Genomic DNA, 20601 nt, shown 5'->3' with positions numbered 1-20601 from the left:
TATCAAATAGAAGCGCCTCAAGCGCCTGCAATCAATTACCATAAACCACTCCGACTAACCTTGGCACATCAGACAAGCCTCCTTGTTCTCGATGCTGCACTGAAGGACCTTTTGAGAGTAGATGTCGCTCTCACGCTCGCCGCTCCCCTGCTCATCATCTTCCTCCTGGGAGCCGTTCACAACGGGTTCACTATCTGCGGTGGCATCGGCGGCAAGAGCTCGCGGGCTGCCGTCCTCGCTGTGACCATTGAGCGGAGCGCTCGCTGTACGAGGAATAGCAGAGTATGTGGTGGAGACGGACCCAGCGGCTCTCTTCTTGTAGGCAGCGTTGGCCCGAGCAACGTTGGTGTCGGCAACCTTGAGTTGCTCCTGATCAACAGTAAACTGAATGGGAGCGGAGGCAGCCATGGTACGCAGGTAGTACATGCCAGTCTTCAGACCCATCTTCCATCCAGCAAAGTGCATACTGGTGAGCTTGCCCATGGTAGGCTCCTTCAGGTGAATGTTCAGAGATTGAGACTGGTCAATGAAAGCACCACGGTCGGCGGCCATTTGCAGGATGGCACGCTGGGAGATTTCCCACACGGTCTTGTAGAGAGCCTTAATGTCGGCGGGAATATTGGGAATGTTCTGAACGGAACCACCATCCGCGATGATACGGTTCTTCATGTTGTCCGACCACAGGCCAAGGTCGACAAGATCCTTGAGAAGCCACGGGTTGACGACCTGGAACTCACCAGCAAGAACACGGCGAGAGTAGATGTTCGAGGTGTAAGGCTCGAAACATTCGTTGAAGCCCAGAATCTGGCTGGTGCTTGCAGTGGGCATTGGTGCCACCAACAAACTGTTGCGCACACCGTTCTGGGCAATCTTCGCCTTCAGAGCATCCCAGTCCCAGAGGTCCGTGGGGGTTCTGTCCCACATGTCATACTGGAGGATACCTTGAGAGACGGGAGAGCCCTCGTAGGTCTCATAAGGACCAAACTCCTTGGCCAGCTCACAAGAAGCAGTCAGAGCACCGTGATAGATGGTCTCAAAGATCTGGATGTTTAGCTGTCTGGCCTCGGCAGAGTCGAATGGCAGACGCAGGGCAAGGAAGGCATCGGCCAGACCATTGACACCAAGAGCAATGGGGCGATGGCGCATGTTGCTCTTCTTGGCCTCGGGAACAGGGTAATAGTTGATGTCGATAATCTTGTTCAAGTTGCGAACCAAGACTTGCACAACCTCGTGCAGCTTGCCGAAGTCATATTCTCCACGGGCGGCGTCGACGAAGGTAGGAAGCGCGAGAGAAGCCAGGTTGCAGACAGCAACTTCGTCAGGAGCACTGTACTCAATGATCTCCGTGCAAAGATTGGAGCTGCGAATAGTTCCCAGGTTCTTCTGGTTGCTCTTCTTGTTGCAGGCATCCTTGTAAAGCATAAAGGGGTTGCCAGTCTCGGTCTGAGCCTCAAGAATAGCATACCAGAGCTTTTGAGCCTTGATGGTCTTACGGCCACGGCCTTCCTTCTCGTATCTATTCCACAGTCAGTACATAACCAAATGGCTGGTGGCCACAGCGCAAACTCACCGTTCATAAAGGGCATCAAACTCGTCGCCATAAACATCAGCCAGGCCAGGGGCTTCATTGGGACAGAACAGAGTCCAGTCGCCGTTGGACTCAACTCGCTTCATGAACAGATCAGGGGTCCACAGAGCGTAGAACAGATCACGGGCTCTGACTTCCTCCTTACCGTGATTCTTGCGAAGATCCAAGAACTCAAAGACATCGGCGTGCCAAGGCTCGAGGTAAATAGCGAAAGCGCCAGGGCGCTTGTTTCCTCCCTGGTCGACATATCTGGCAGTGTTGTTGAACACGCGAAGCATGGGAACAATACCGTTAGAAGAACCGTTGGTGCCACCAATGTAGGAGCCTGTGGCACGGATGCGGTGAACGTTAAGACCGATACCACCGGCGGTCTTCGAGATCATGGCACAAGTCTTGAGAGTGTCGTAGATACCTTCAATGCTATCCTCCTTCATATCGACGAGGAAGCAAGACGCCAGCTGGGGCTGGGGAGTCCCAGCATTGAACAGTGTAGGAGACGCATGAGTGAAGTATTTCTGGGACATGAGATGGTAGGTCTCAATGGCCTTTTCAATGTTGTTACCGTGAATACCGACGGCAACACGCATCAACAAGTGCTGGGGACGCTCAGCAACCTTGCCGTTGATTCGCAGCAGGTAGGAACGCTCAAGTGTCTTGAAGCCGAAAAAGTTGTAGTTGAAGTCACGATCGTATACAATAGCAGAGTTGAGCTCATCGGCATGTTTCATGACAATTTCATACGTCTCTTTCGATATCATTGGCGCGGGTTGCTTGTTCTTGGGGTTGACATAGTGGAAGAGATCTGAGATGACCAGCGAGAACTGCTTCTTGGTTTGCTTGTGGAGGTTGGAAACGGCTATACGGGCAGCTAGGATGGCATAATCGGGGTGAGTGACGGTCATGTACGCAGCAGTCTCAGCAGCCTGTAAGGAACGACAAATAAGCAGCTGTCTTCCATCATTTTAATGGTTACAAGGCATACCAAATTATCCAGCTCAACAGTGGTGACACCCTGGTAGACACCAGAGATGACCTTCTGCGTGATAGCAGCAGCATCGACGTGTTCTGGATCAAGGCCATAGCACAGTCTTGATACACGTGCAGTGATCTTGTCGAACTGTACGCGTTCTTTGCGTCCGTCTGAAGATTTCGCATGTCAGTAAGAGTCCGATGTCCAGTGGCAAGGAACCAGCCCGCCAGGAAGAGTCGAAGACTTCTTGTCGTGAACTAGGGTAAAAAAAGAATATGAATCTGGATCATCCAATCCTTACCTCTCTTGTAGACAAACATTGTGACTGATATTAGAGGACTCAAGGTCGAGGGTGACGAACGAACAAAGGTGCAACGGGGTATAATGGTATATCACGAGGTCAGGAAGGTACTCGAATGCTAACTGTTGAATCTAAAGGATGAAGAAAAGAATGAAGGTGTCGTAATCTAAGGGAAGGATGTTGAGTAAAGGGACTGAAGGGAGACATGAGAGGAAAAAGAAGTCGGAGGGGCAGAGGTATTTGATATGTCGCCAGGGCGAACGCGTACCCTTCTGGGTATTGACGCGAATTTTCGTGTTTGGACTAAATGGTATCCCCTTGAAGATACTGCATCCTTTGTAATCAATCCCAGATTTGTCAGAACTACGGTGGGCCGGGAACGCGCAGAAGCGCAGTCACGTGATCTAGTGCGGGATTGCTTGTTTATTTGTGACTGCAAGGCTCCCTTATTGACACCACGAAATACGACTCGGTTTCGATGATACTTCATCGAAATATCAGATCATGCAGGATGTGTTTTACGGAGGACAAGGAATAATCTCTGTTTGTACAGATATGTGTATTCTTCTATGAGACAGGTCAGAGTCAATCCATGACTCGACCTAAGAATAGACAGAACGAAAGTGAAGCAATAAGACGATTCACAAATGTCGCAGTGCAACTGTCGATCAGATAAACATTTCTTACAGATCACACCTCTACAAGGACGCAGCAAAGCCGAAGAAGACGACAGCCGCAAAGGCCGCTGCAGAGACCTGTCGATCAGACGAGCCAGCTGAGACAGTCTGGGAAGTCGACGCAGCGCTGGAGCTAGAAGTTCCGGATTTGCTGCCCCCAGAGCTAGAAGAGCCAGTCGCAGTAGCAGTGACGAAACCGGTGTTAGATGCCGAGCCCTTAGTCGAAGTACCGGTAGCAGATTCCGAGGAAGTCGTAGAGGATTTGATAACTTAAAAATGTGTGGTTAATGATGTGGCCACTTCATCAGACGACGCGCCTAGGAGAACATACCAACTTTGTGGCCTGCAGCGTCGCAGGTATCAGCGAACCACTTCAGGGCTGCTTGCTCACTATCACCACAGGTATCCGCGATCTTTTTCTGCACAGCATCGCCATTCGTAATACAGACAGCCTTGAGGTCGGCGGGATTCTTCTCGGCTCTGTTGTCGGAGGTATCAGCTAATGCTCCCTTTGCCAATGTCACATTTCAAGAATCGCATCAAGCGTACCCTACAACCGAGAGAAGGCAGGCAGGTGTCTGCGCAGCAGCGACAATGTTGCCCAGTGCCAGGAAAGAGAGCACAAGAGTAGACTTCGAGAAGAACATTTTGATGGTGGAGCGTCGAGACTTCGGACAAACGTATCAATACGAGTTATTCGATTAGGAGTGAAAGAGTCGTAGAAGCAAATATGGTAAGGTGAATGAGTGACAATATTGTAAACAAAGAGCGACTGGATGACTCTATTGAAAAGAGTGTATGTTTGAAAGAGTGTGAATCAAATGAATGCCTGCGTAAAGAGCGACAGACAACGATCAGTAGAACAGATAATCATCTCAAAGCAGAATCATCATCAGTTAAGCAAAGCGGGAATCTTAGGGGGCAAACGACCTTCGCGGAGCGCCCTGTGTCTCAATACAGTTATGACCCTGCCGATCAATTGTCCCTGAGCAACCTAGGTACTTTGTTGCCCAAGCCAATCTTACCATACGGCACTAATCCTGGATGTGGTTAGAGAGCTGGGACACGATTGGTGGAGCATCTGCGGGAGTCAAGCTGATGTAATATGGCTCTATACTCCGTACCCAGTCCCTTATACCTTAGTACCTTAGAGGCCTACCTACGTGTCTTACTGGTGTCGATTCGGTGTCTAGGGTGGTGAGCGTTACTGCTTTCATATATCTTTTCAGGAGGCTGGCCTAAATAGGTAGTTTACGGCTCCCAGCGCGCAAGTCATAATGCAAATGGATAGGGACCCAGAGGTCATAAAGAGTCATCAAGTGGTGGTTGTATATGGTCGAAACACCCAGAACGAAACACGACCATCTATCGAGAACGATAGGGTAATCACCTATCCCACCGGGTATCGTAGTAACTGGTAATAATCTCTTGAACATCCATCCTGTTATCCACAATCTCCCGTCCGTTGACGAGATCGTTCTCCATCGCCCGTTTGTCCGCCTCAGCTTCATCCTTTGCGATCCCCGCTTGAACATGTCGCCGGACCAGCCTCTTCCGGGCAGTCTCAAAATCAACCTCAACGAACCATAGCTCATCCATGAGCTTTGCCGCAGAGCTCCACGGTTCCTTGTTCAAACTGAGGTAGTTCCCCTCGAAGAATATTATCCTGCTTGTCGGGGCAATAGGTATATCGTCATCAACCGGATCCTTGACCGCATGATCGAAGCTTGGAGCGTACAATATGTGCGCCTCCGATGTTATCGGCTCCCTCAGTGCCTGCACTAGCCTCAGAAACTTCTCGCCGTCAAAGGTGAAAGCCGCACCACGTCGCGCAGCAGCGTAGTCTGGATCCGGCATTTGAGCCAGTTGTGCTCGTGTGAGGTGATAGCCATCCATAGGGATGTCTGCCGCTATGGACGGCTGATTTGCATATTGTTTTGAGTAGAGCTGGTTGATGCGATTGGCCATAATACTGGCGAGCCCTGTCTTCCCAGAACCTGGAATGCCACTGATAGCAATCATCAAGCGACCATTTTCTGGTAAAGAGTGGAACTTCTCTGTGACATAGGTAGTTAGTTACATGTTACAGAGCTTATTAATGTTTGGCATATGACATGGGAGATGTATGCGCTATCAAATATCAAATGCAGCTGAGCAAACTCACCCCATACTTTATCCACTAGCCTGTCTACTTGCTCCTCCATGCTGAGAAAGGTCGAGGATCGAGTATCGGGGTATTGAAAAATGCAATCGATAGAATACGATTGCTCTCAAGAGGTGCTTCTATGTTAAGTTCTAACACGACACAGAAGCATATATATGTCAAAATAGCGATTGATCGCAGCTTAGGGAAGCTAACGATTCAAATAAATAAACGCAATCGGCGGGGCTCGGTCGTTGGAGTGGGGTTATCTCTTTGCAACAGCGGAAACTCCAGCTACGTCACAAGAGGACTCCGTTGACGGCTTTCTAACGGACATCATCGCTGGTGGAGTTACCTACAAAGATGGAAGACTAAATGAATGAGCTATTTTCCTGATTGAATTCAGTCAAGGTTGCATACTATGATCTGTGATCGGTGACCGAATTTCCGAGCTTCAAATTTGCTAAATGAGCGATCTTCAACCTCAAGGAACATGAGAACTAGCCATGCACGTCTTTAAGGTCCCAGCTTGATTTCAGACAATAGATACCTGAGTCACCGAACTAGACGACACGCTGTTTTTATCGGGCAAATCACTGTTCTTAAACACCTAACCAGTAACAACTGGGGCATATGTGCACAGATATTCTGACACGTTTATAGGCGTACTCTCAAGCAACACCCAAAGCAAAGAGCTCCGCTCACTCGAGCTATTGAAAACCAAACCAGCTTTGGAAACCCAGGAACGCCCATCATCCTTCTCGCTGAGACCGGAACCACCCCGAGCAATTGCCCCTGATCGGCAAACAAGAAACAGGAATAATCATATCACAGGCCAGAAGATCAGATAAGCATTTTCATAACGGCCTAGCCGATGCATCCGTAGTTTCCCTGTCATTGGAACCGTTGTTTGTGCCAAGCCTGTGGCCAATGGCGGGAGACAGTCCAGCTGCTGCCCACCAGTCATCAGGTATGACCTCCCTACGAGCAAGCCGATCCAGTATCGCCTGCATCTGCTGGAGTTCTGGATCGGTAGAAGAGTTGGAGAAGGCGAATGAGATTGTGGGAATAGGAGGATGGCTACTCATTGTTGAGTGCATGTCATATGAGCGTCTGGAAGTACCCATTTGGTGCATTCGGCGACGGTACCGCCGCCACAAAGAGAGCTGATTAAAATCTCCTTCCGATGCAGAATCAGAATCTGTGGAACTAGGATAGTCACATGGATTGATATATTCTGGGTACGGATCGAGCACCATCCGCACCGTTGCTGTACTTGAATCGAGGGAGCTAGGAAGTGTCTGAGAAGAGCTTCCTGGATTTCTTGAACCCGTGCTCGATGATGCATTCAGTCCGGATGCCGACGCTGAAGCAAAAGAAGAATCGGCGCTAGGAAGATTGTCATCGGGCGTAATTGTAGTCAAAAGGGTTTCCCACGCGTCATTCGAAGCGTCATCATCTGGACTCATGCTGCGCTGACGATCACCGAGACCATCAACAGTCATGTCGCGATGCATTGTCCGGTTCGCCTCGTTGACAGACCGCCGACCAACTCGCCTTAGCAGGGGTACGGTCGACCCAACGACCTCAAAGCCGTCTGGGGGGAAAGATGAAAGGCTTGGGCGCGTCTGGGGCGGCGGGGATATTCTTCTGTGGTATGAAATAGCAGGCGCAAAACTTGGCGTAAAGGCGGCAGTATGCTCTGAGCTCTGTCGGCGGCCAGAGTCAACCCCTGGTGAAGGGAGGCGATACGAATCTGAATTGAAAGTATTGCGCGGAATCCTCAATCGCTGGCCGGGACGTCCATGGCGAAGCGCTTCGTGCAGCAAGCGTTGACCAGCCTCGCGCCTGTTGGCATCGATGATCATGGAACTCAAATCGAACGGATCTTCACCGGAGGTAGTATTCGGGACAGGAGACCGAATGGGCTGCTGTAATCCATGTGCCTCGCGCTCAATCTCGTCTACGATCTCACGAGGGAAGGGGGAACGTAACGAAGCGCCTCGTAAGGTGGAAGTACTATGACGTGAAGGGCGACGAATAGTGGCCTGGCGACGGATTGCAGAACGCGCAGCCGCGGAAGGATCTTTAATGGGTTTGTTCTTGCTGGCCTCAGGGGAGGGCTCACGGTACATTCTGCGCGCGCATATCAGTAAGGGTCGCTGTCCCATGCGCCGGCAGGCTACAGCCCCAGAGCGCGTTGAAAATCAAAATACTAGTCAAACTTACGGGATACCCATGACTGGAAGTGTACGCGGATTTAGCAGATAAACCTCAGGTAAATCCCATCAAAACTGCCCTTAAAAACGAGAGTCACGGCCACGAGGTCGCGGTTTATTCAGAAAAAAAAGCGCGACGTCTGCGGAGGGGGAGCGCAAGAACGATTATGGCCTGCCCTTGTACAGATAACGGAGTACAGGGTAAAGTTAGGCCCTCCGTAGTTTGGACTAATTAATGGAGACAGCGGCAAGATTCAGTTTTGCTCCAACACGGAAGCGGAGGCAAAGAGATTCGCGCCTGAGGCTGCGACTGTGGGACATAAGGAGGCTGGGATGTGGCGCTGAGAAAACTACAAAACTGTGCGTATAATGCAGTACGGAGCATGCGGAGTTTCCCTTAGGGGAAGTTCAGCGGCTAAGGCCCCATCTTTTCGGGAAACTCCCTGATGCCTCAGGGCTCAGGCATCCGATCCTTATCATCTGTCTGTCAAATGCCAACCGGCCTCCGATACTTTAAGTCAGCCGAAATTGATCGGAAAGTTGCAAAGATCTGCACGACTCATCTTGAGCAATTTCATGTCAATTTCTTTTACCATATTTTAGACCTTGGTTCTGAGCTAGTCTGATTGACTCCATGAGTGCCTAATCATTTCCGGAATCATTCTTGATCATGAGGATTGTTTCTGATAAACTTCAGACGTCACACGATCGAAGGAATGATTGAGCTCGGCCTTGGTCGCATATCTAGTCTCCTCCAGCAGACTCCTCTGTCATGGAAGGCCATCCACATAGCTGGAACCAATGGCAAAGGCTCCATTAGTGCCTATTTGTCGCACATGTTGACTGCGGGTGGTGTACGCTGCGGTCGCTTTACTTCTCCTCATCTCATCGATCGATGGGACTGCATCACCATAGGTGAGAGCGTTGTCCAGGAGTCTCTTTTTCGCCAAATCGAGGAGAGAGTCAGATTAAGGGATCAATCACTGGGAATAGGAGCAAGTGAGTTTGAGCTGCTCACCGCCACGGCATTTGAGATCTTCAATCATGAACACGTCGAGGTTGGCGTGGTCGAGGTGGGAATGGGAGGTCGCTTGGATGCTACGAATGTGCTGAGCGATGTTTTGGTGTCGGTCATTGCGAAAATTGGGCTTGATCATCAGGCCTTCCTGGGGGATACGCTAGAACTAATCACTCGCGAGAAGGCCGGGATATTGAAGCCTGGTGTTCCATGTGTGGTTGACGGCACCAACGCTCCCGAAGTGATTAGGACCCTTGAAGATCGTGTTAACGAGTTGAAGATCCATGCTGTCTACGCGCATCCTGATACGATATGCTCCCAGTCACCATTGCTGGGCTGTATCTTCAGGGAGCTTGATCTACAGCGTCATCAACGGGCTAATATGTCCTGTGCGGTGTCAGCGCTCCGGCTCGCCCTATGGAAGGTTCGCCCAGAGGTCGAAGTGGACACACTTCTGCCTTCCCTCAAAAACGTAGAGTGGCCAGGACGTTTGCAGAAAATTTCCCTCAGTCCTCTTACCGCCCGCAAAGAGCCTGTCTTGCTCGACGGGGCGCATAATAGCCAGTCGGCTGAGGTTCTCGGAGAGTACGTGGACAAAAATTTGCGTCCTCAGGGTAGCATCACTTGGGTCATTGCAGCGTCGCGTGGGAAGGATGTGACCGCGCTTTTCCATTCGATAATCAAATCTGGAGATAAGGTCGCTATCACGGCATTCGGTCCTGTCGATGGAATGCCATGGGTGAAAGCAGCCGATACAGAAGAATTGGCTCTCTGTATCCGATCAATTACAGGTGTCCAAGACATACGGACATTTGGCGGTGACGTTGTTGCTGCCATCAACTGGGCTTGTACCGAGGCTGGCGACTGCCCCTTGGTAATTGCAGGAAGCCTGTACCTTGTATCAGACGTTCACCGTCTCTTGCGTGAAGCGCGCAACAGTGCAGGGAATATATCGGGGTCGTTAGAAGCATAGTGATTTGAGATACCCTCTTTTCCAGAGCATTTGGAAATATTACCATGTCATGTAGATAAACTAGTCAAACATCATGTCCAGCAAGTGAGAAGACTTCATTGCGATGGCGTTTTGGGCAAGAAAAGACAATGCAAACAATAAAGAAGATTAGTCCCTCACCTGTAAAGATGGTTAGCTTGCGCAGGATACCGAGTGATCTCGTTAGACTGTCAAGATCGTAAGATCGGCTCTGATAAGGCTGATCGGAGATACTGAAGGAGCCGGTCGCTGCGTCATGGTCCGAACGGGAGCTGACCCTTGTGGAGAAGTAAAAGTTCAAAACATTGCTTTTTACTTTTTCTGCAACGGCGAACACAGCAGTAAGTATGATTTCCTTAGTCCATCATCAGCTTATGATTTCTTTTGCGATAAGTTCAACTAATGAGAAGGCAAACTTAGCAGTTCAGAAGCAGGCCTCTGATGTGCATGTGTAGGGACGCGTGTATGCTCAGCGCATATCGATGACCGTGAGAGCAAGAAGGCCCCCTGTATGTTTCGTAAAGTTCTCATCATGCCATTTTGATGATGAGGGGGATTTTTTTTCCGACATATTCTTCTCTTGTACCAGCTATATTACTTTACTAACAATCTTCTTCCCATGGCAGACCGTGCTGACATGATTGATCCGACCGACCCCTGGCTCCTGCCTTTTCTTTATCGATCATTTTCCATCCGAGACCAGCTGGTCCGAGACAACCGCGGAGACTAAATACAAAGGGGTATCAACCTCTGAAATCTCCGGCAATGGTCTCAAGATCTAGTGAGGGGAATGAGGGGCCCCCTCCGTCCTCGAGGACTCCTGGAACTCCAGCCAAAGCGCGAGTCGCCAAACTCGGATCCAGCCCCTCGAAACGGGAGGAAAAATCTGGCGAAGGCAGAGTGGTAAAGTCGTCTGCGAAAGATGTTGCCGAGCTCAAAGATTATGTACGTATATGGCCCCCATTATGTGTACGCAATCCATGAGTTGCTAACGCTGGCACGTTGAAGCAATTGGGCGACTGTTTGGGTAGAGGCGCATTCGGTTCAGTCTATAGGGCGCTAAACTGGAACACTGGGGAGACTGTTGCTGTGAAGCAGATCAAGTTAGCCGACCTGCCGAAAAGCGAATTACGAGTTATAATGGTATGACATATGGATCCGACGGTCTGTTGTGAGGAACGCCGTTACTGACGATATACGCGATTGCAGTTGGAAATCGACCTTTTGAAGAACCTAGATGTGAGATCCAGGCGTAAACAAACACAGCCGTTCCAGGGAGCTGACTGAATGGTCCCAGCATCCTAACATCGTCAAGTACCATGGTTTCGTCAAGTCTGCTGAAACTTTAAACATTATCTTGGAGTTAGCCTCTATTGTCCATTGACTGACAATAATATCAAAGGTGCTAACAAATGTAGGTATTGTGAGAACGGCTCCTTGCACTCCATCTCCAAGAACTTCGGTCGCTTTCCCGAGAATTTAGTCGGCCTTTACATGTCTCAAGTTCTCCATGGGCTTCTGTATCTGCACGAACAGGGTGTCATTCATAGAGATATAAAAGGCGCAAACATCCTCACGACAAAGGAGGGACTCGTCAAACTTGCAGACTTCGGTGTCGCCAGCCGTACTACTGGACTGAGCGAATCGAGCGTCGTTGGTACGCCGTACTGGATGGCTCCCGAGGTGATTGAACTTTCAGGCGCAACTACAGCCTCAGATATCTGGAGTCTCGGATGTACAGTCATCGAATTGCTTGAAGGAAAACCGCCCTACTACAATCTTCAGCCCATGCCTGCGCTGTTCCGCATTGTTAATGATGACCATCCTCCTCTTCCACAAGGCGCCTCTCCGGTAAGTCTTCTGGCCCCTATCGATTAGGCATCCTTTCTAATGACGATACTAGGCGGTCAAAGATTTCCTGATGCAATGCTTCCAGAAAGATCCTAATCTTCGTGTCTCTGCAAGAAAGCTCCTGAAGCACCCTTGGATCATGAATGCTCGTAGATCGGACTCAGTGGTGCCGAAGAAGTCTACAGAGTATGAAGAAGCGGTCAGAAGCGTCCAAGAATGGAACGAGGCTCTGCGATCTCCTGGTGCAGGAACTTTACGGAAGCCCTTCAGACATGATCATCAGAGCCCAAGTCCCTTCCGTCGCAATCAGCCACCGTCTCGAAACACCCCCACTAAAGACGCTCTTCCTAGCCCCGTTGCCAGCAGTGCCAAAGATCAATCCCTGTTGTCGAACGCAACTGCAGAAGATAATTGGGACGATGACTTTGCAACCGCCATTTCTCCTAGTGCGCTCCAGCTACCACATCTTCGACCGCATGATAATTTCGGAGGAATGCTTTCCTCTGAAAAGCTCAAGGCATTTGCCTCACTCGATGGGACGGTTATCAAAGCCGAGGATAGTTTTGAAGACTTTAACGACTCGTTTCGGACTACTTTGCACTGCGGAGAGTCGGATCCTCTGCAGACTATCCGACCTTTTCCATTCAAGCAGACCGGCACGGACGATGGATTAGTCCAAAATTCGCCGCTCCAGCTGCCGCCCAAAAGATCTACTCCTTTCGTACATAACGTCCCAGTTCTGACGCAGAATCCTGTTCCACCTTCACGACAGGCTCGTCCAGCCTCATTTTACAAGGAGAACTCAGTAGAGGATTATTCTGATCTCATAATAACTGATGAAGACGTTCTGGGCCGAAAACTGAACGTTGTGAAAGTAAGTGTGGAGGCCAATATCTATCCGAATGTTGACGATTGTTTGTCTGACCTATTTCAGGAGACCGATGAAGATCTATATCCCGCGAACTTAGCAGATCTTCCGCCATCAAAGGAGATAGTCCGATATCACACACACTCTCAGGATGACGAGCAGGAACCTCAAATACGGAGACAACTCTCAACCAAGCGTCATAGATCAGCGGTAGAAATTCACCGATTTGCCGAGAACGAGAGAGACGAAGACTTCTCTGATATCTTGGGGGCTGAGGAGGTCGCCCTAGACAAGCCAGACAGCGATGACAGCTCGGATAGAAGCACCTTGATGCTCAATTCACGACACTCAAACAATTCCTGGCTCGGAGACCAAGACGACGAAGATGATCCATTCGCCCAGTTAGAGGAGGGTCTCGATGAAATGGACTTGGAAGCCAACATTGCGCGCGATAAGTATGCTAGGCTCCGTGGTCAAGTCGAAGGGCTAGTGAGCTCTTTGAAGACTTCTCAAGATGAAGATGTGCTTGAGGATATCTCCGAGCAGTTATTAACGATATTCTGTGATCTTCCGGAAACGAAAAATATCATTATGAGCGCCCATGGCATGCTACCAATACTGGAGATTCTTGATACGTGCCGACGACGCGACGTCGTCTCATGTCTCCTGAAGATTGTCAATGCAATTATCTATGAGGATTACGAAATTCAAGAGAACCTGTGTTTCGTTGGTGGAATCCCAATCATTAATGAATTCGCTTCGAAGAAGTACCCGCGCGAGATCCGACTGGAGGCAGCTGCCTTTGTACAGCAGATGTATCAAACTTCGACCCTGACTCTTCAGATGTTTGTCAGTGCAGGAGGGTTGAATGTTCTTGTGGAATTTTTGGAAGACGATTATGAGGATGAGAGAGATCTGGTCCTTATAGGCGTCAATGGAATTTGGAGCGTCTTTGAGCTGCAGGTAAGTCCCGTCCATCACAGATTCTATGCAGTCAACATCTGACAGTGGCAAGGGATCAACGCCAAAGAATGATTTCTGCCGAATTCTGTCTCGCAGTTCGGTCCTAGACCCTCTTTCACTCGTATTGAGCCGAGTATTGGACGAAGGTGGAGAACTGGCTGAAATAGTCGAGGGGCGCATTGCCAGCATCTTCTTCGTCTTCTCTCAGGCTGAAAATCATGTGAAGGAGATGGTTGCCGAACGAACTGTTTTGCACAGTAAGTTTGGATACTTGCCTCAAGAGGTCGTACCTTTCTGATTCCAAATACTTAGGGGTGCTGAAGGAATTGAAGCGCATGACTCCTGCTCATCAAATAACGATGTTGAAGTTCATCAAGAACTTGTCCATGCTGTCAACTACACTTGACTCTCTGCAGAACTCGAACGCCATTGACGTGCTGACTGACCTCTTGCGGTCAACCATCAAACGGCCACACTTCCGAGAAGTCTCCAACCAGATCCTGAACACAATCTACAATATGTGTCGTCTAAATAAGTCCCGGCAAGAGGACGCTGCATTGAACGGTATCGTGCCGCTGCTCCAAAAGATTGTTAAGACTGAACGACCCTTAAAGGAATTCGCTTTACCAATCCTCTGCGACATGGCGCATTCCGGAAAAGTGGGCCGTCGTGAGCTATGGCGCAATAGAGGATTGCCTTTCTATATATCCCTGCTTTCCGACCCTTACTGGCAGGTAACTGCCTTGGATGCCATCTTTACCTGGTAAGCTCATTGCGCCTTTCGGCAGACGTGGCTTGTACTAATTTTCGTAGGTTACAGGAAGAAACGGCGAAGGTTGAGGAGCACTTGCTCAGTTACCACCCTGATCAGCCATCATTCACAGAATCCATTATCAGATGCTTAACAGTCTCGAAGGCTAATGCTTTTGAGAATCTCCTCGAACCCCTTCAAAAGCTCCTTAGGCTGAGCCCTCCCATCGCATTGACATTCGCCCGGGAAGACATGTTTGTCCGGATCAGGCAAAAATTGCACCACAACAAAGCTGCTGTTCGCTTGAACCTTCTGCGAATCATATCCAGTATCTGTGAGGCCAGCGAAGACCAAGGTGGTCTTCTGGCAGAGTATGGCCTTCTTGAAGCAATCAGAGAACTGGAGCATGATCCGGCCATCCTTGTTCGGGACATGGCTGGAAAACTCATTCAGGCTAATGAGAGAAGCGAATCCTATGGATTAGGGAAGCGCAGGCCAGGTGTGAGGAGAGGAAGTGTAGCTACCACGCCGCCTGGTCTTTTGACAAACCAGTCTGCTCCGAGTACTCCTTCGGTGACTCGCTCGAATCAGTCGAAAAGCTACTTCGATGGGCGGGAAGTCCAAAGACACCCGCGCAATGCTCTCAGTGGGTCAGCGCTGGCGCTGCGGCCTGCTAGTAGAGATGGTGCAAGCCCCGCTCTTGCCGTGGGTGCAAGCAAGGGCTCCAATGCCTCAAGCGCTTCCAGAAGTCGGCTACCGCGTGGTATGTCTAGCAATAGATTATCCCACGTCGAATTTCTACCTGAAGAAGACAGCAGGTCGCAGAGCTCACTGTCACGTCGACCCTCCATCCTCCCGCGACGCCGGCGTCAAACACATGCTGATGGTGAATGGTGACTTTGGCATATTCTGCACTCGCTTTCCCTTCTTCTACTTCTGTCCCCTTTGCTTCGACACCGCCTGGCATTTTAGCTCTCAATTGGGAGCCTGTAGATTTCCACAGCCTTTCATCCAAATGCATTGCATCATATGGGCGTCCCTGAGAATTCTTTGTGTTCTACCTGGTCTGCAAAGAGCTAACACTGAGTTATCATTGTCTTCCTTGGCGCTTTTCATGTATACTAATTTGAAGGGGGTTATTCGTCTGACTTTTGAATAATATAAAAATGGCATTTCTCTCCTTTGATGTCGGTATATCTGAGTTACCAATGACATGATGCTTCAATTCGGGTGGTTGGCTTGCGGCAATGTTGTACCGAGTGCCTTATGATGTGCAGGGGGCATTTCAGTACAAGATCGCCAGGCCACTACGAATGTCGTATGAGATCTTGAGGAAGCTATATTGTTCTCTGAAATTCGTTGGACTAAGAAAGACCTAAGAATAGCCTTTTGACCCTCCATCTTCCATATCTGCAATTCTAGGTCACGTGCTACTTGCTTCGGGCCGACAACGGGCAAAAAAAAATTCCCGAATCGCGGCGACAACCGCCACTTAAGATTTCCCTGGCAGAATTTGTATTCTATACAATGGAATGAGTGTGTACAGACGGAGTGCATTTTTAAGATTCGAGGTTACGAGCGATCTGTGGTCGTCCAGTTCACGGTGCTGATTGCGTTCGGTATGAGAGCGGCGCTCCGCACCTCGTTGCGGGCATCGGATTTTGATCCTGCGGCAGTGTACAGATACAATCCGAATGGGTTCTTCTTGAGCCAATTTTCGAAGTGCAACCATTCGTCTCTGTCTTCTCTCCGGTCTCCGGACTTCATTCAAAGACCATTCAGAGGGATATTTTGGCATCATTCATACGCACGATCGTCATTCCGCACATGTCCGTCTTCGCGGTCCCATTCTACAAAAACACCTACCTTGCCGGAGGACGTCCAGTCTCGGGACTATGAATCACCTCATTCAGGTTCACAGCGGTCGCGGAGGAGAATCTTAAAGTATGCAATCGTCACTGGTATCGTCGTCGCTGCAGCGGTGACCTTATCAGACGATGCACGGCATCTATATCGCGCGGCGCAGCGCACAGGCAGAGTTGTGGGGACTTTGGCTGTCTGTATCAACGAGTAAGAGCATGACTTCTTGCATCCCAGACTGTTGGCCTGTCACTTACATGGACTCTTCTAGTTACCGAGTCACCCTTAAGCAAGAGACTCCTACAGAAGAGGAACGACAAGAGTCTATCCGAGCATGTCACAAGCGTTGCGCAGAACGAACCCTACGTGTTCTCGAGAAGAATGGGTCCATATTTATAAAGTTGGGCCAGCATCTCAGTAGCATGGGCTATCTCCTTCCGTTGGAATGGACGACCACCTTCATTCCCCTTCAAGACAAATGTCCCGTCTCGTCTATCGAATCCGTCGAGGAAATGTTCGTCACCGACACAGGCCATCGCATCGATGAATTGTTCTCGAGTTTCGAGCCATTGCCCATTGGCGCCGCATCTCTTGCACAGGTCCACATTGGCACGCTGAAAGAGACCGGTCAAAAAGTTGCTGTTAAAGTGCAGCATCCTGCATTGGCCGAATGGGTGCCCCTGGACTTGGCATTGACACGGTTTACTTTCTCGATGCTGAAACGATTCTTCCCGGAATATGATCTGGAGTGGCTCTCAAACGAAATGGATTTTTCGCTACCTCAGGAATTGGATTTCCGCATGGAGGCAGAGAATGCCAGGAGGGCTAGTGAGTACTTCAAAAAGCACTCGGATGCTCCGATAGTCATTCCGGAAGGTTCGTCCTCGATTATAGCGGTAAAACAGAAGTCCAGTAGCTTTGCTAACCTCTAATCAGTCATGTGGGCTCAGAAACGAATTCTGGTTATGGAGTTCCTCTCTGGCCGTCGTCCGGATGATCTTGAATATTTGGACTCCAAACATATTGACCGCGACGAGGTCTCCGCTGCGTTCGCGCATATCTTCAACGAGATGATCTTCGGAGACAATGCCCCGTTGCACTGCGATCCCCACGGCGGCAATATTGCCATTCGCGAGAACCCCAACCGACGCCGGCACAACTTCGATATCATCCTCTACGACCACGGCCTGTACCGCGATATTCCACGCGACCTACGTCGTAACTACGCCAAGCTCTGGCTGGCGGTCATCGAGGCGGATGAAGGCCGCATGCGCGAGTATGCGCGCAAGGTCGCAGGTATTACGGACGAGCAATTCCCCCTGTTCGCGAGCGCAATCACCGGACGAGATTACACTGTGCTAGCCAAGAAGGATGTCGCTTCTCCGCGCACGGCTGCCGAAAAGGAGAACATCTCCGGTGCGCTCGGGGAGGGCATGCTGCAACAGCTTGTTGAGTTGCTGGGCCAGGTACCCAGGATCATCCTCTTGATTCTGAAGACAAACGATCTGAGTAAGTTATGCTTCGCTCGCAGTGCCTCATTTCCATCATTCTGTTTTCTTCTTGCAATCCCGGCTAACATTGCCTGCTCTCCACCTTTAGCCCGCAGTCTGGACGAAAATCTACATACCCGACAGGGTCCCGTACGCACATTCCTTATCCTGGCCCGCTACGCCACTCGTACCGTCTTCGAAGAGAAGATGGAGAACATTAACGAGACCGGCGGCATTCTCCACCCGCTCAACTTCTTGCGGTTCCTCTGTGCCTGGACGGGCTATCTCCGGGTTGAACTGAAACTGTCCGTCTACGAGACTCTGCTGTCTCTGAAAAGTCGGCTCGGGTTGATCGGATAGAAGAGCGGCTAGGTCTTCTTCATACCGTTCGGATTTCTCCAGTCCGACGTGCTTGTAACCCTGTACACTTTTCTTCACCCTTAATTATCTAGACGGGACGGATCGGATGGGTCTGGTCTGTTTGTGCATCATCAGCGACGGCGTTTTTCCCTTTTTCCCTTTTCTGTTTTCTCCACATGTATAAAGATTTGTACAAAGATATTTTTGTAAGTCTAGACGTCTTTCATTTCTTAGATAGATCGAATCTGTTTACTCCCGTCTGATACCTCATAGACTAATGCGATACCTTGCTTACAGAACGGCTCCAGGGTATGCCGAGGACAAGTCTACTAACAGCCACGGAAAGTATGTGATAGGGCCCTTGAAATGAAATCATATCACACCGAGATGCACATTCTTATTGATGAACCTATGACTGAACGAGATTCATGATCGTGAAGCATGTTTAAGGCAGAAAAGTAAGAGGCATTGGGGGAGAAATGAGAAAAGAAAAATATACATAGACAAAATTCAACCCGTCAGTTGAATTCAATGGAGCAACGCATGCTTTAATGATCCAAGTAATCTGCAGTCTCGGTACGCCAGTCAATCGAACAAATAAACCCTAACAGATCTCATCTGGTATCGCCATAATAGTGTTGAATATATTGTTACTTTTCTCAAGCAGATCACAGACTCGCGGCGCTACCCTCGGTCTTTTCCACATTGGGAATGGAAGCCCCAGTACCAGAAAGGTCAGTCTTAGCGGCCTTGGGGTTCTTGGTGTAGTAGTCGTTGATGGCGGACTTAATGGCATCTTCAGCAAGCATGGAGCAATGTAACTTGACGGGAGGCAGGCAGAGTTCCTTGGCAATGTCGGTGTTCCGGATCTTAGAGGCCTCGTCAAGCGTCATTCCTCGCACCAACTCGGTCAGGTAGCTAGAGCTGGCGATCGCGCTACCACAACCGAAAGTCTTGAACTTGACGTCGGTGATCTTGCTGGTATCCTTGTCGACCCGGATCTGGAGCTTCATCACGTCACCGCAAGCAGGTGCACCGACCAGACCGAGACCGACGTCAGGGGCGTCCTTGGGTAGTGAGCCAACTAAAAATATGTCAGTTCCTGCAGAAGCATGTACATGGTTGAAACAAATGCTTAAAGAGATGCTGAAATTTGAGATCCTCCTCGAGCGCATAGGAGACAGATGGACGTTGATTGGCCATAACTGTCTTCTCGTAAGAGCGTTATATAGTGATAGATTCTTTGGAAAAGTCGATGTCCGAAACCAATCAGGGAGCCCTCCCAGGTGTAGAACACCGCTTATAGAATCTCCCTGTTGTAGGATCCGTCTTCATTTGATTGGAGTTCGCTTCGCGGTCTTGACAGCAGTCTTCTTGAAACGAGAAGGACTACAGCTGACGATTCGTCTGTCTCCCACCGACGCTTCGAGGGAAAAGAGGAAAAGAAAGCAGCATATGAAGAAGGGCAAACATACCGTTGCGTGGGTTGTTGTAATGATCTAGCAGTGCAAAGAAGGTCAGCATTTGACTGGCCCGGACGAAGCATCCCAATTTCATCGATCTACTTATCTTTCTCGTGATAACTTCTCCTCTGAGGAGCAGGAGATGCCCTGTTGATGGGTTGAGCCTGGATGAGGGAAATGGCCGGCGTAATGCGAGGCGACACGACAGTGCCGACTGAGCGAGGGGCGACAGTAGCCAAACGGCGGAACATGATTGATAGATGTGTGTTTGATTTATGTATAGCTAGCGATTAAAAGGTGATGCCCGGTTGGATTGATGATGAGGCAAAAAAAGATGTTGATAGAGTATGATGATGTACAAGAGGTTGTGATGTCGTTGAAAGATCGATTAATTATTCTTCGGGGTTTCGCCTGTGCTCTACATGCGCTAAACCCAATCCAGCAACACCGTCGCCTCCGCTTCGTCCGGCCTCGGAGATAATTACACTATGACGCTCGGCGGTGCTCGCCATCAATTGTTTTAACCAGAATAGGCATTAAAATGCCGACTCCAAGAGCTGATTAATTGGTATTGAACATCAAATCAGCAATGACTCCCTATTTACAGTGGTTCACTGATCCAAATTGGGGTACTGTTTTCTACGACGGTTTTTCTAAGGCGATTCCAGCACAGCAAAGAAGCTTAGAAGCAGAACTGATTGATTACCCCCACGATACCGTGGCTGGGAATCTGCAGCCAACAGGAGCCTGTACTTGTGGTACTGGTTAACGTAATTAATTGCTTATCTTCCCGCCCTCCATCTGATAAAGGCCCTCAGGGAAAACATTACGCCGGTATCCGCTGACCCTTCACATCACCAAGATCTGCCTTGAGACATAGAATGGAAGCGGTTAAGACGGATTGAAGTCATCTTACCATGACTCGAAAAGGAGGAACCGGGAAACCCTTGGGGAGGACAACTGGGGTAAGTACAAACTCATTGAATATCCTTCCAGCGGTGTCACAGCTCTGTCTCACAAGTGGCATTTTTCACCGATTGCCCTGAAGTAACAACATAGTAGTCTCTCAATGCTCCGATAGCTGCCTT

The 20601-nt window shown here is 49.6% G+C and overlaps 8 protein-coding genes across 8 annotated transcripts; 3 read left to right on the top strand and 5 right to left on the bottom strand.

Moving 5' to 3' along the window:
- Positions 1–54: 54 nt before the first annotated feature.
- Positions 55–2878, bottom strand: Aud_007692 (ribonucleotide-diphosphate reductase subunit RNR1; the record flags this gene model as incomplete). Its single annotated transcript, XM_043292580.1, has 4 exons — positions 55–1516; positions 1571–2511; positions 2571–2728; positions 2860–2878. The coding sequence occupies 4 exons, from the start codon at positions 2876–2878 to the stop codon at positions 55–57; spliced, it is 2580 nt and encodes an 859-aa protein (XP_043148515.1).
- Positions 2879–3557: 679 nt separating this feature from the next.
- Positions 3558–4183, bottom strand: Aud_007691 (putative GPI anchored cell wall protein; the record flags this gene model as incomplete). Its single annotated transcript, XM_043292579.1, has 3 exons — positions 3558–3805; positions 3868–4016; positions 4086–4183. 3 exons carry the CDS (start codon positions 4181–4183, stop codon positions 3558–3560), a joined length of 495 nt encoding a protein of 164 aa, XP_043148514.1.
- A 739-nt stretch (positions 4184–4922) lies between these two features.
- On the bottom strand, positions 4923–5740 carry Aud_007690 (kinase-related protein; the record flags this gene model as incomplete). The annotated part of the gene is made up of 2 exons (XM_043292578.1): positions 4923–5593; positions 5701–5740. The coding sequence occupies 2 exons, from the start codon at positions 5738–5740 to the stop codon at positions 4923–4925; spliced, it is 711 nt and encodes a 236-aa protein (XP_043148513.1).
- Positions 5741–6536: 796 nt separating this feature from the next.
- On the bottom strand, positions 6537–7919 carry Aud_007689 (uncharacterized protein; the record flags this gene model as incomplete). Its single annotated transcript, XM_043292577.1, has 2 exons — positions 6537–7815; positions 7909–7919. 2 exons carry the CDS (start codon positions 7917–7919, stop codon positions 6537–6539), a joined length of 1290 nt encoding a protein of 429 aa, XP_043148512.1.
- Positions 7920–8614: 695 nt separating this feature from the next.
- Positions 8615–9889, top strand: Aud_007688 (dihydrofolate synthase; the record flags this gene model as incomplete). Its single annotated transcript, XM_043292576.1, has 1 exon — positions 8615–9889. One exon carries the CDS (start codon positions 8615–8617, stop codon positions 9887–9889), a length of 1275 nt encoding a protein of 424 aa, XP_043148511.1.
- A 783-nt stretch (positions 9890–10672) lies between these two features.
- Aud_007687 (serine/threonine-protein kinase) lies at positions 10673–15237 on the top strand (the record flags this gene model as incomplete). The annotated part of the gene is made up of 10 exons (XM_043292575.1): positions 10673–10852; positions 10916–11050; positions 11117–11146; positions 11205–11269; positions 11326–11758; positions 11811–12632; positions 12693–13589; positions 13642–13846; positions 13902–14352; positions 14403–15237. The coding sequence occupies 10 exons, from the start codon at positions 10673–10675 to the stop codon at positions 15235–15237; spliced, it is 4053 nt and encodes a 1350-aa protein (XP_043148510.1).
- A 724-nt stretch (positions 15238–15961) lies between these two features.
- Positions 15962–18050, top strand: Aud_007686 (ABC1 kinase family protein; the record flags this gene model as incomplete). Its single annotated transcript, XM_043292574.1, has 4 exons — positions 15962–16410; positions 16472–17076; positions 17137–17709; positions 17800–18050. The coding sequence occupies 4 exons, from the start codon at positions 15962–15964 to the stop codon at positions 18048–18050; spliced, it is 1878 nt and encodes a 625-aa protein (XP_043148509.1).
- Positions 18051–18718: 668 nt separating this feature from the next.
- Aud_007685 (putative iron-sulfur cofactor synthesis protein (Isu1)) lies at positions 18719–19764 on the bottom strand (the record flags this gene model as incomplete). Its single annotated transcript, XM_043292573.1, has 3 exons — positions 18719–19134; positions 19526–19578; positions 19616–19764. The coding sequence occupies 3 exons, from the start codon at positions 19762–19764 to the stop codon at positions 18719–18721; spliced, it is 618 nt and encodes a 205-aa protein (XP_043148508.1).
- Positions 19765–20601: the final 837 nt, after the last annotated feature.

The sequence above is a fragment of the Aspergillus udagawae genome, assembly GCF_001078395.1.
Source record: "Aspergillus udagawae IFM 46973 DNA, scaffold_5, whole genome shotgun sequence".
In the NCBI taxonomy this organism is placed as follows: Eukaryota; Fungi; Ascomycota; class Eurotiomycetes; order Eurotiales; family Aspergillaceae; genus Aspergillus; species Aspergillus udagawae.
Note: the sequence above shows the minus strand (reverse complement) of the source record. Positions and strands in the feature narration are given on the sequence as shown.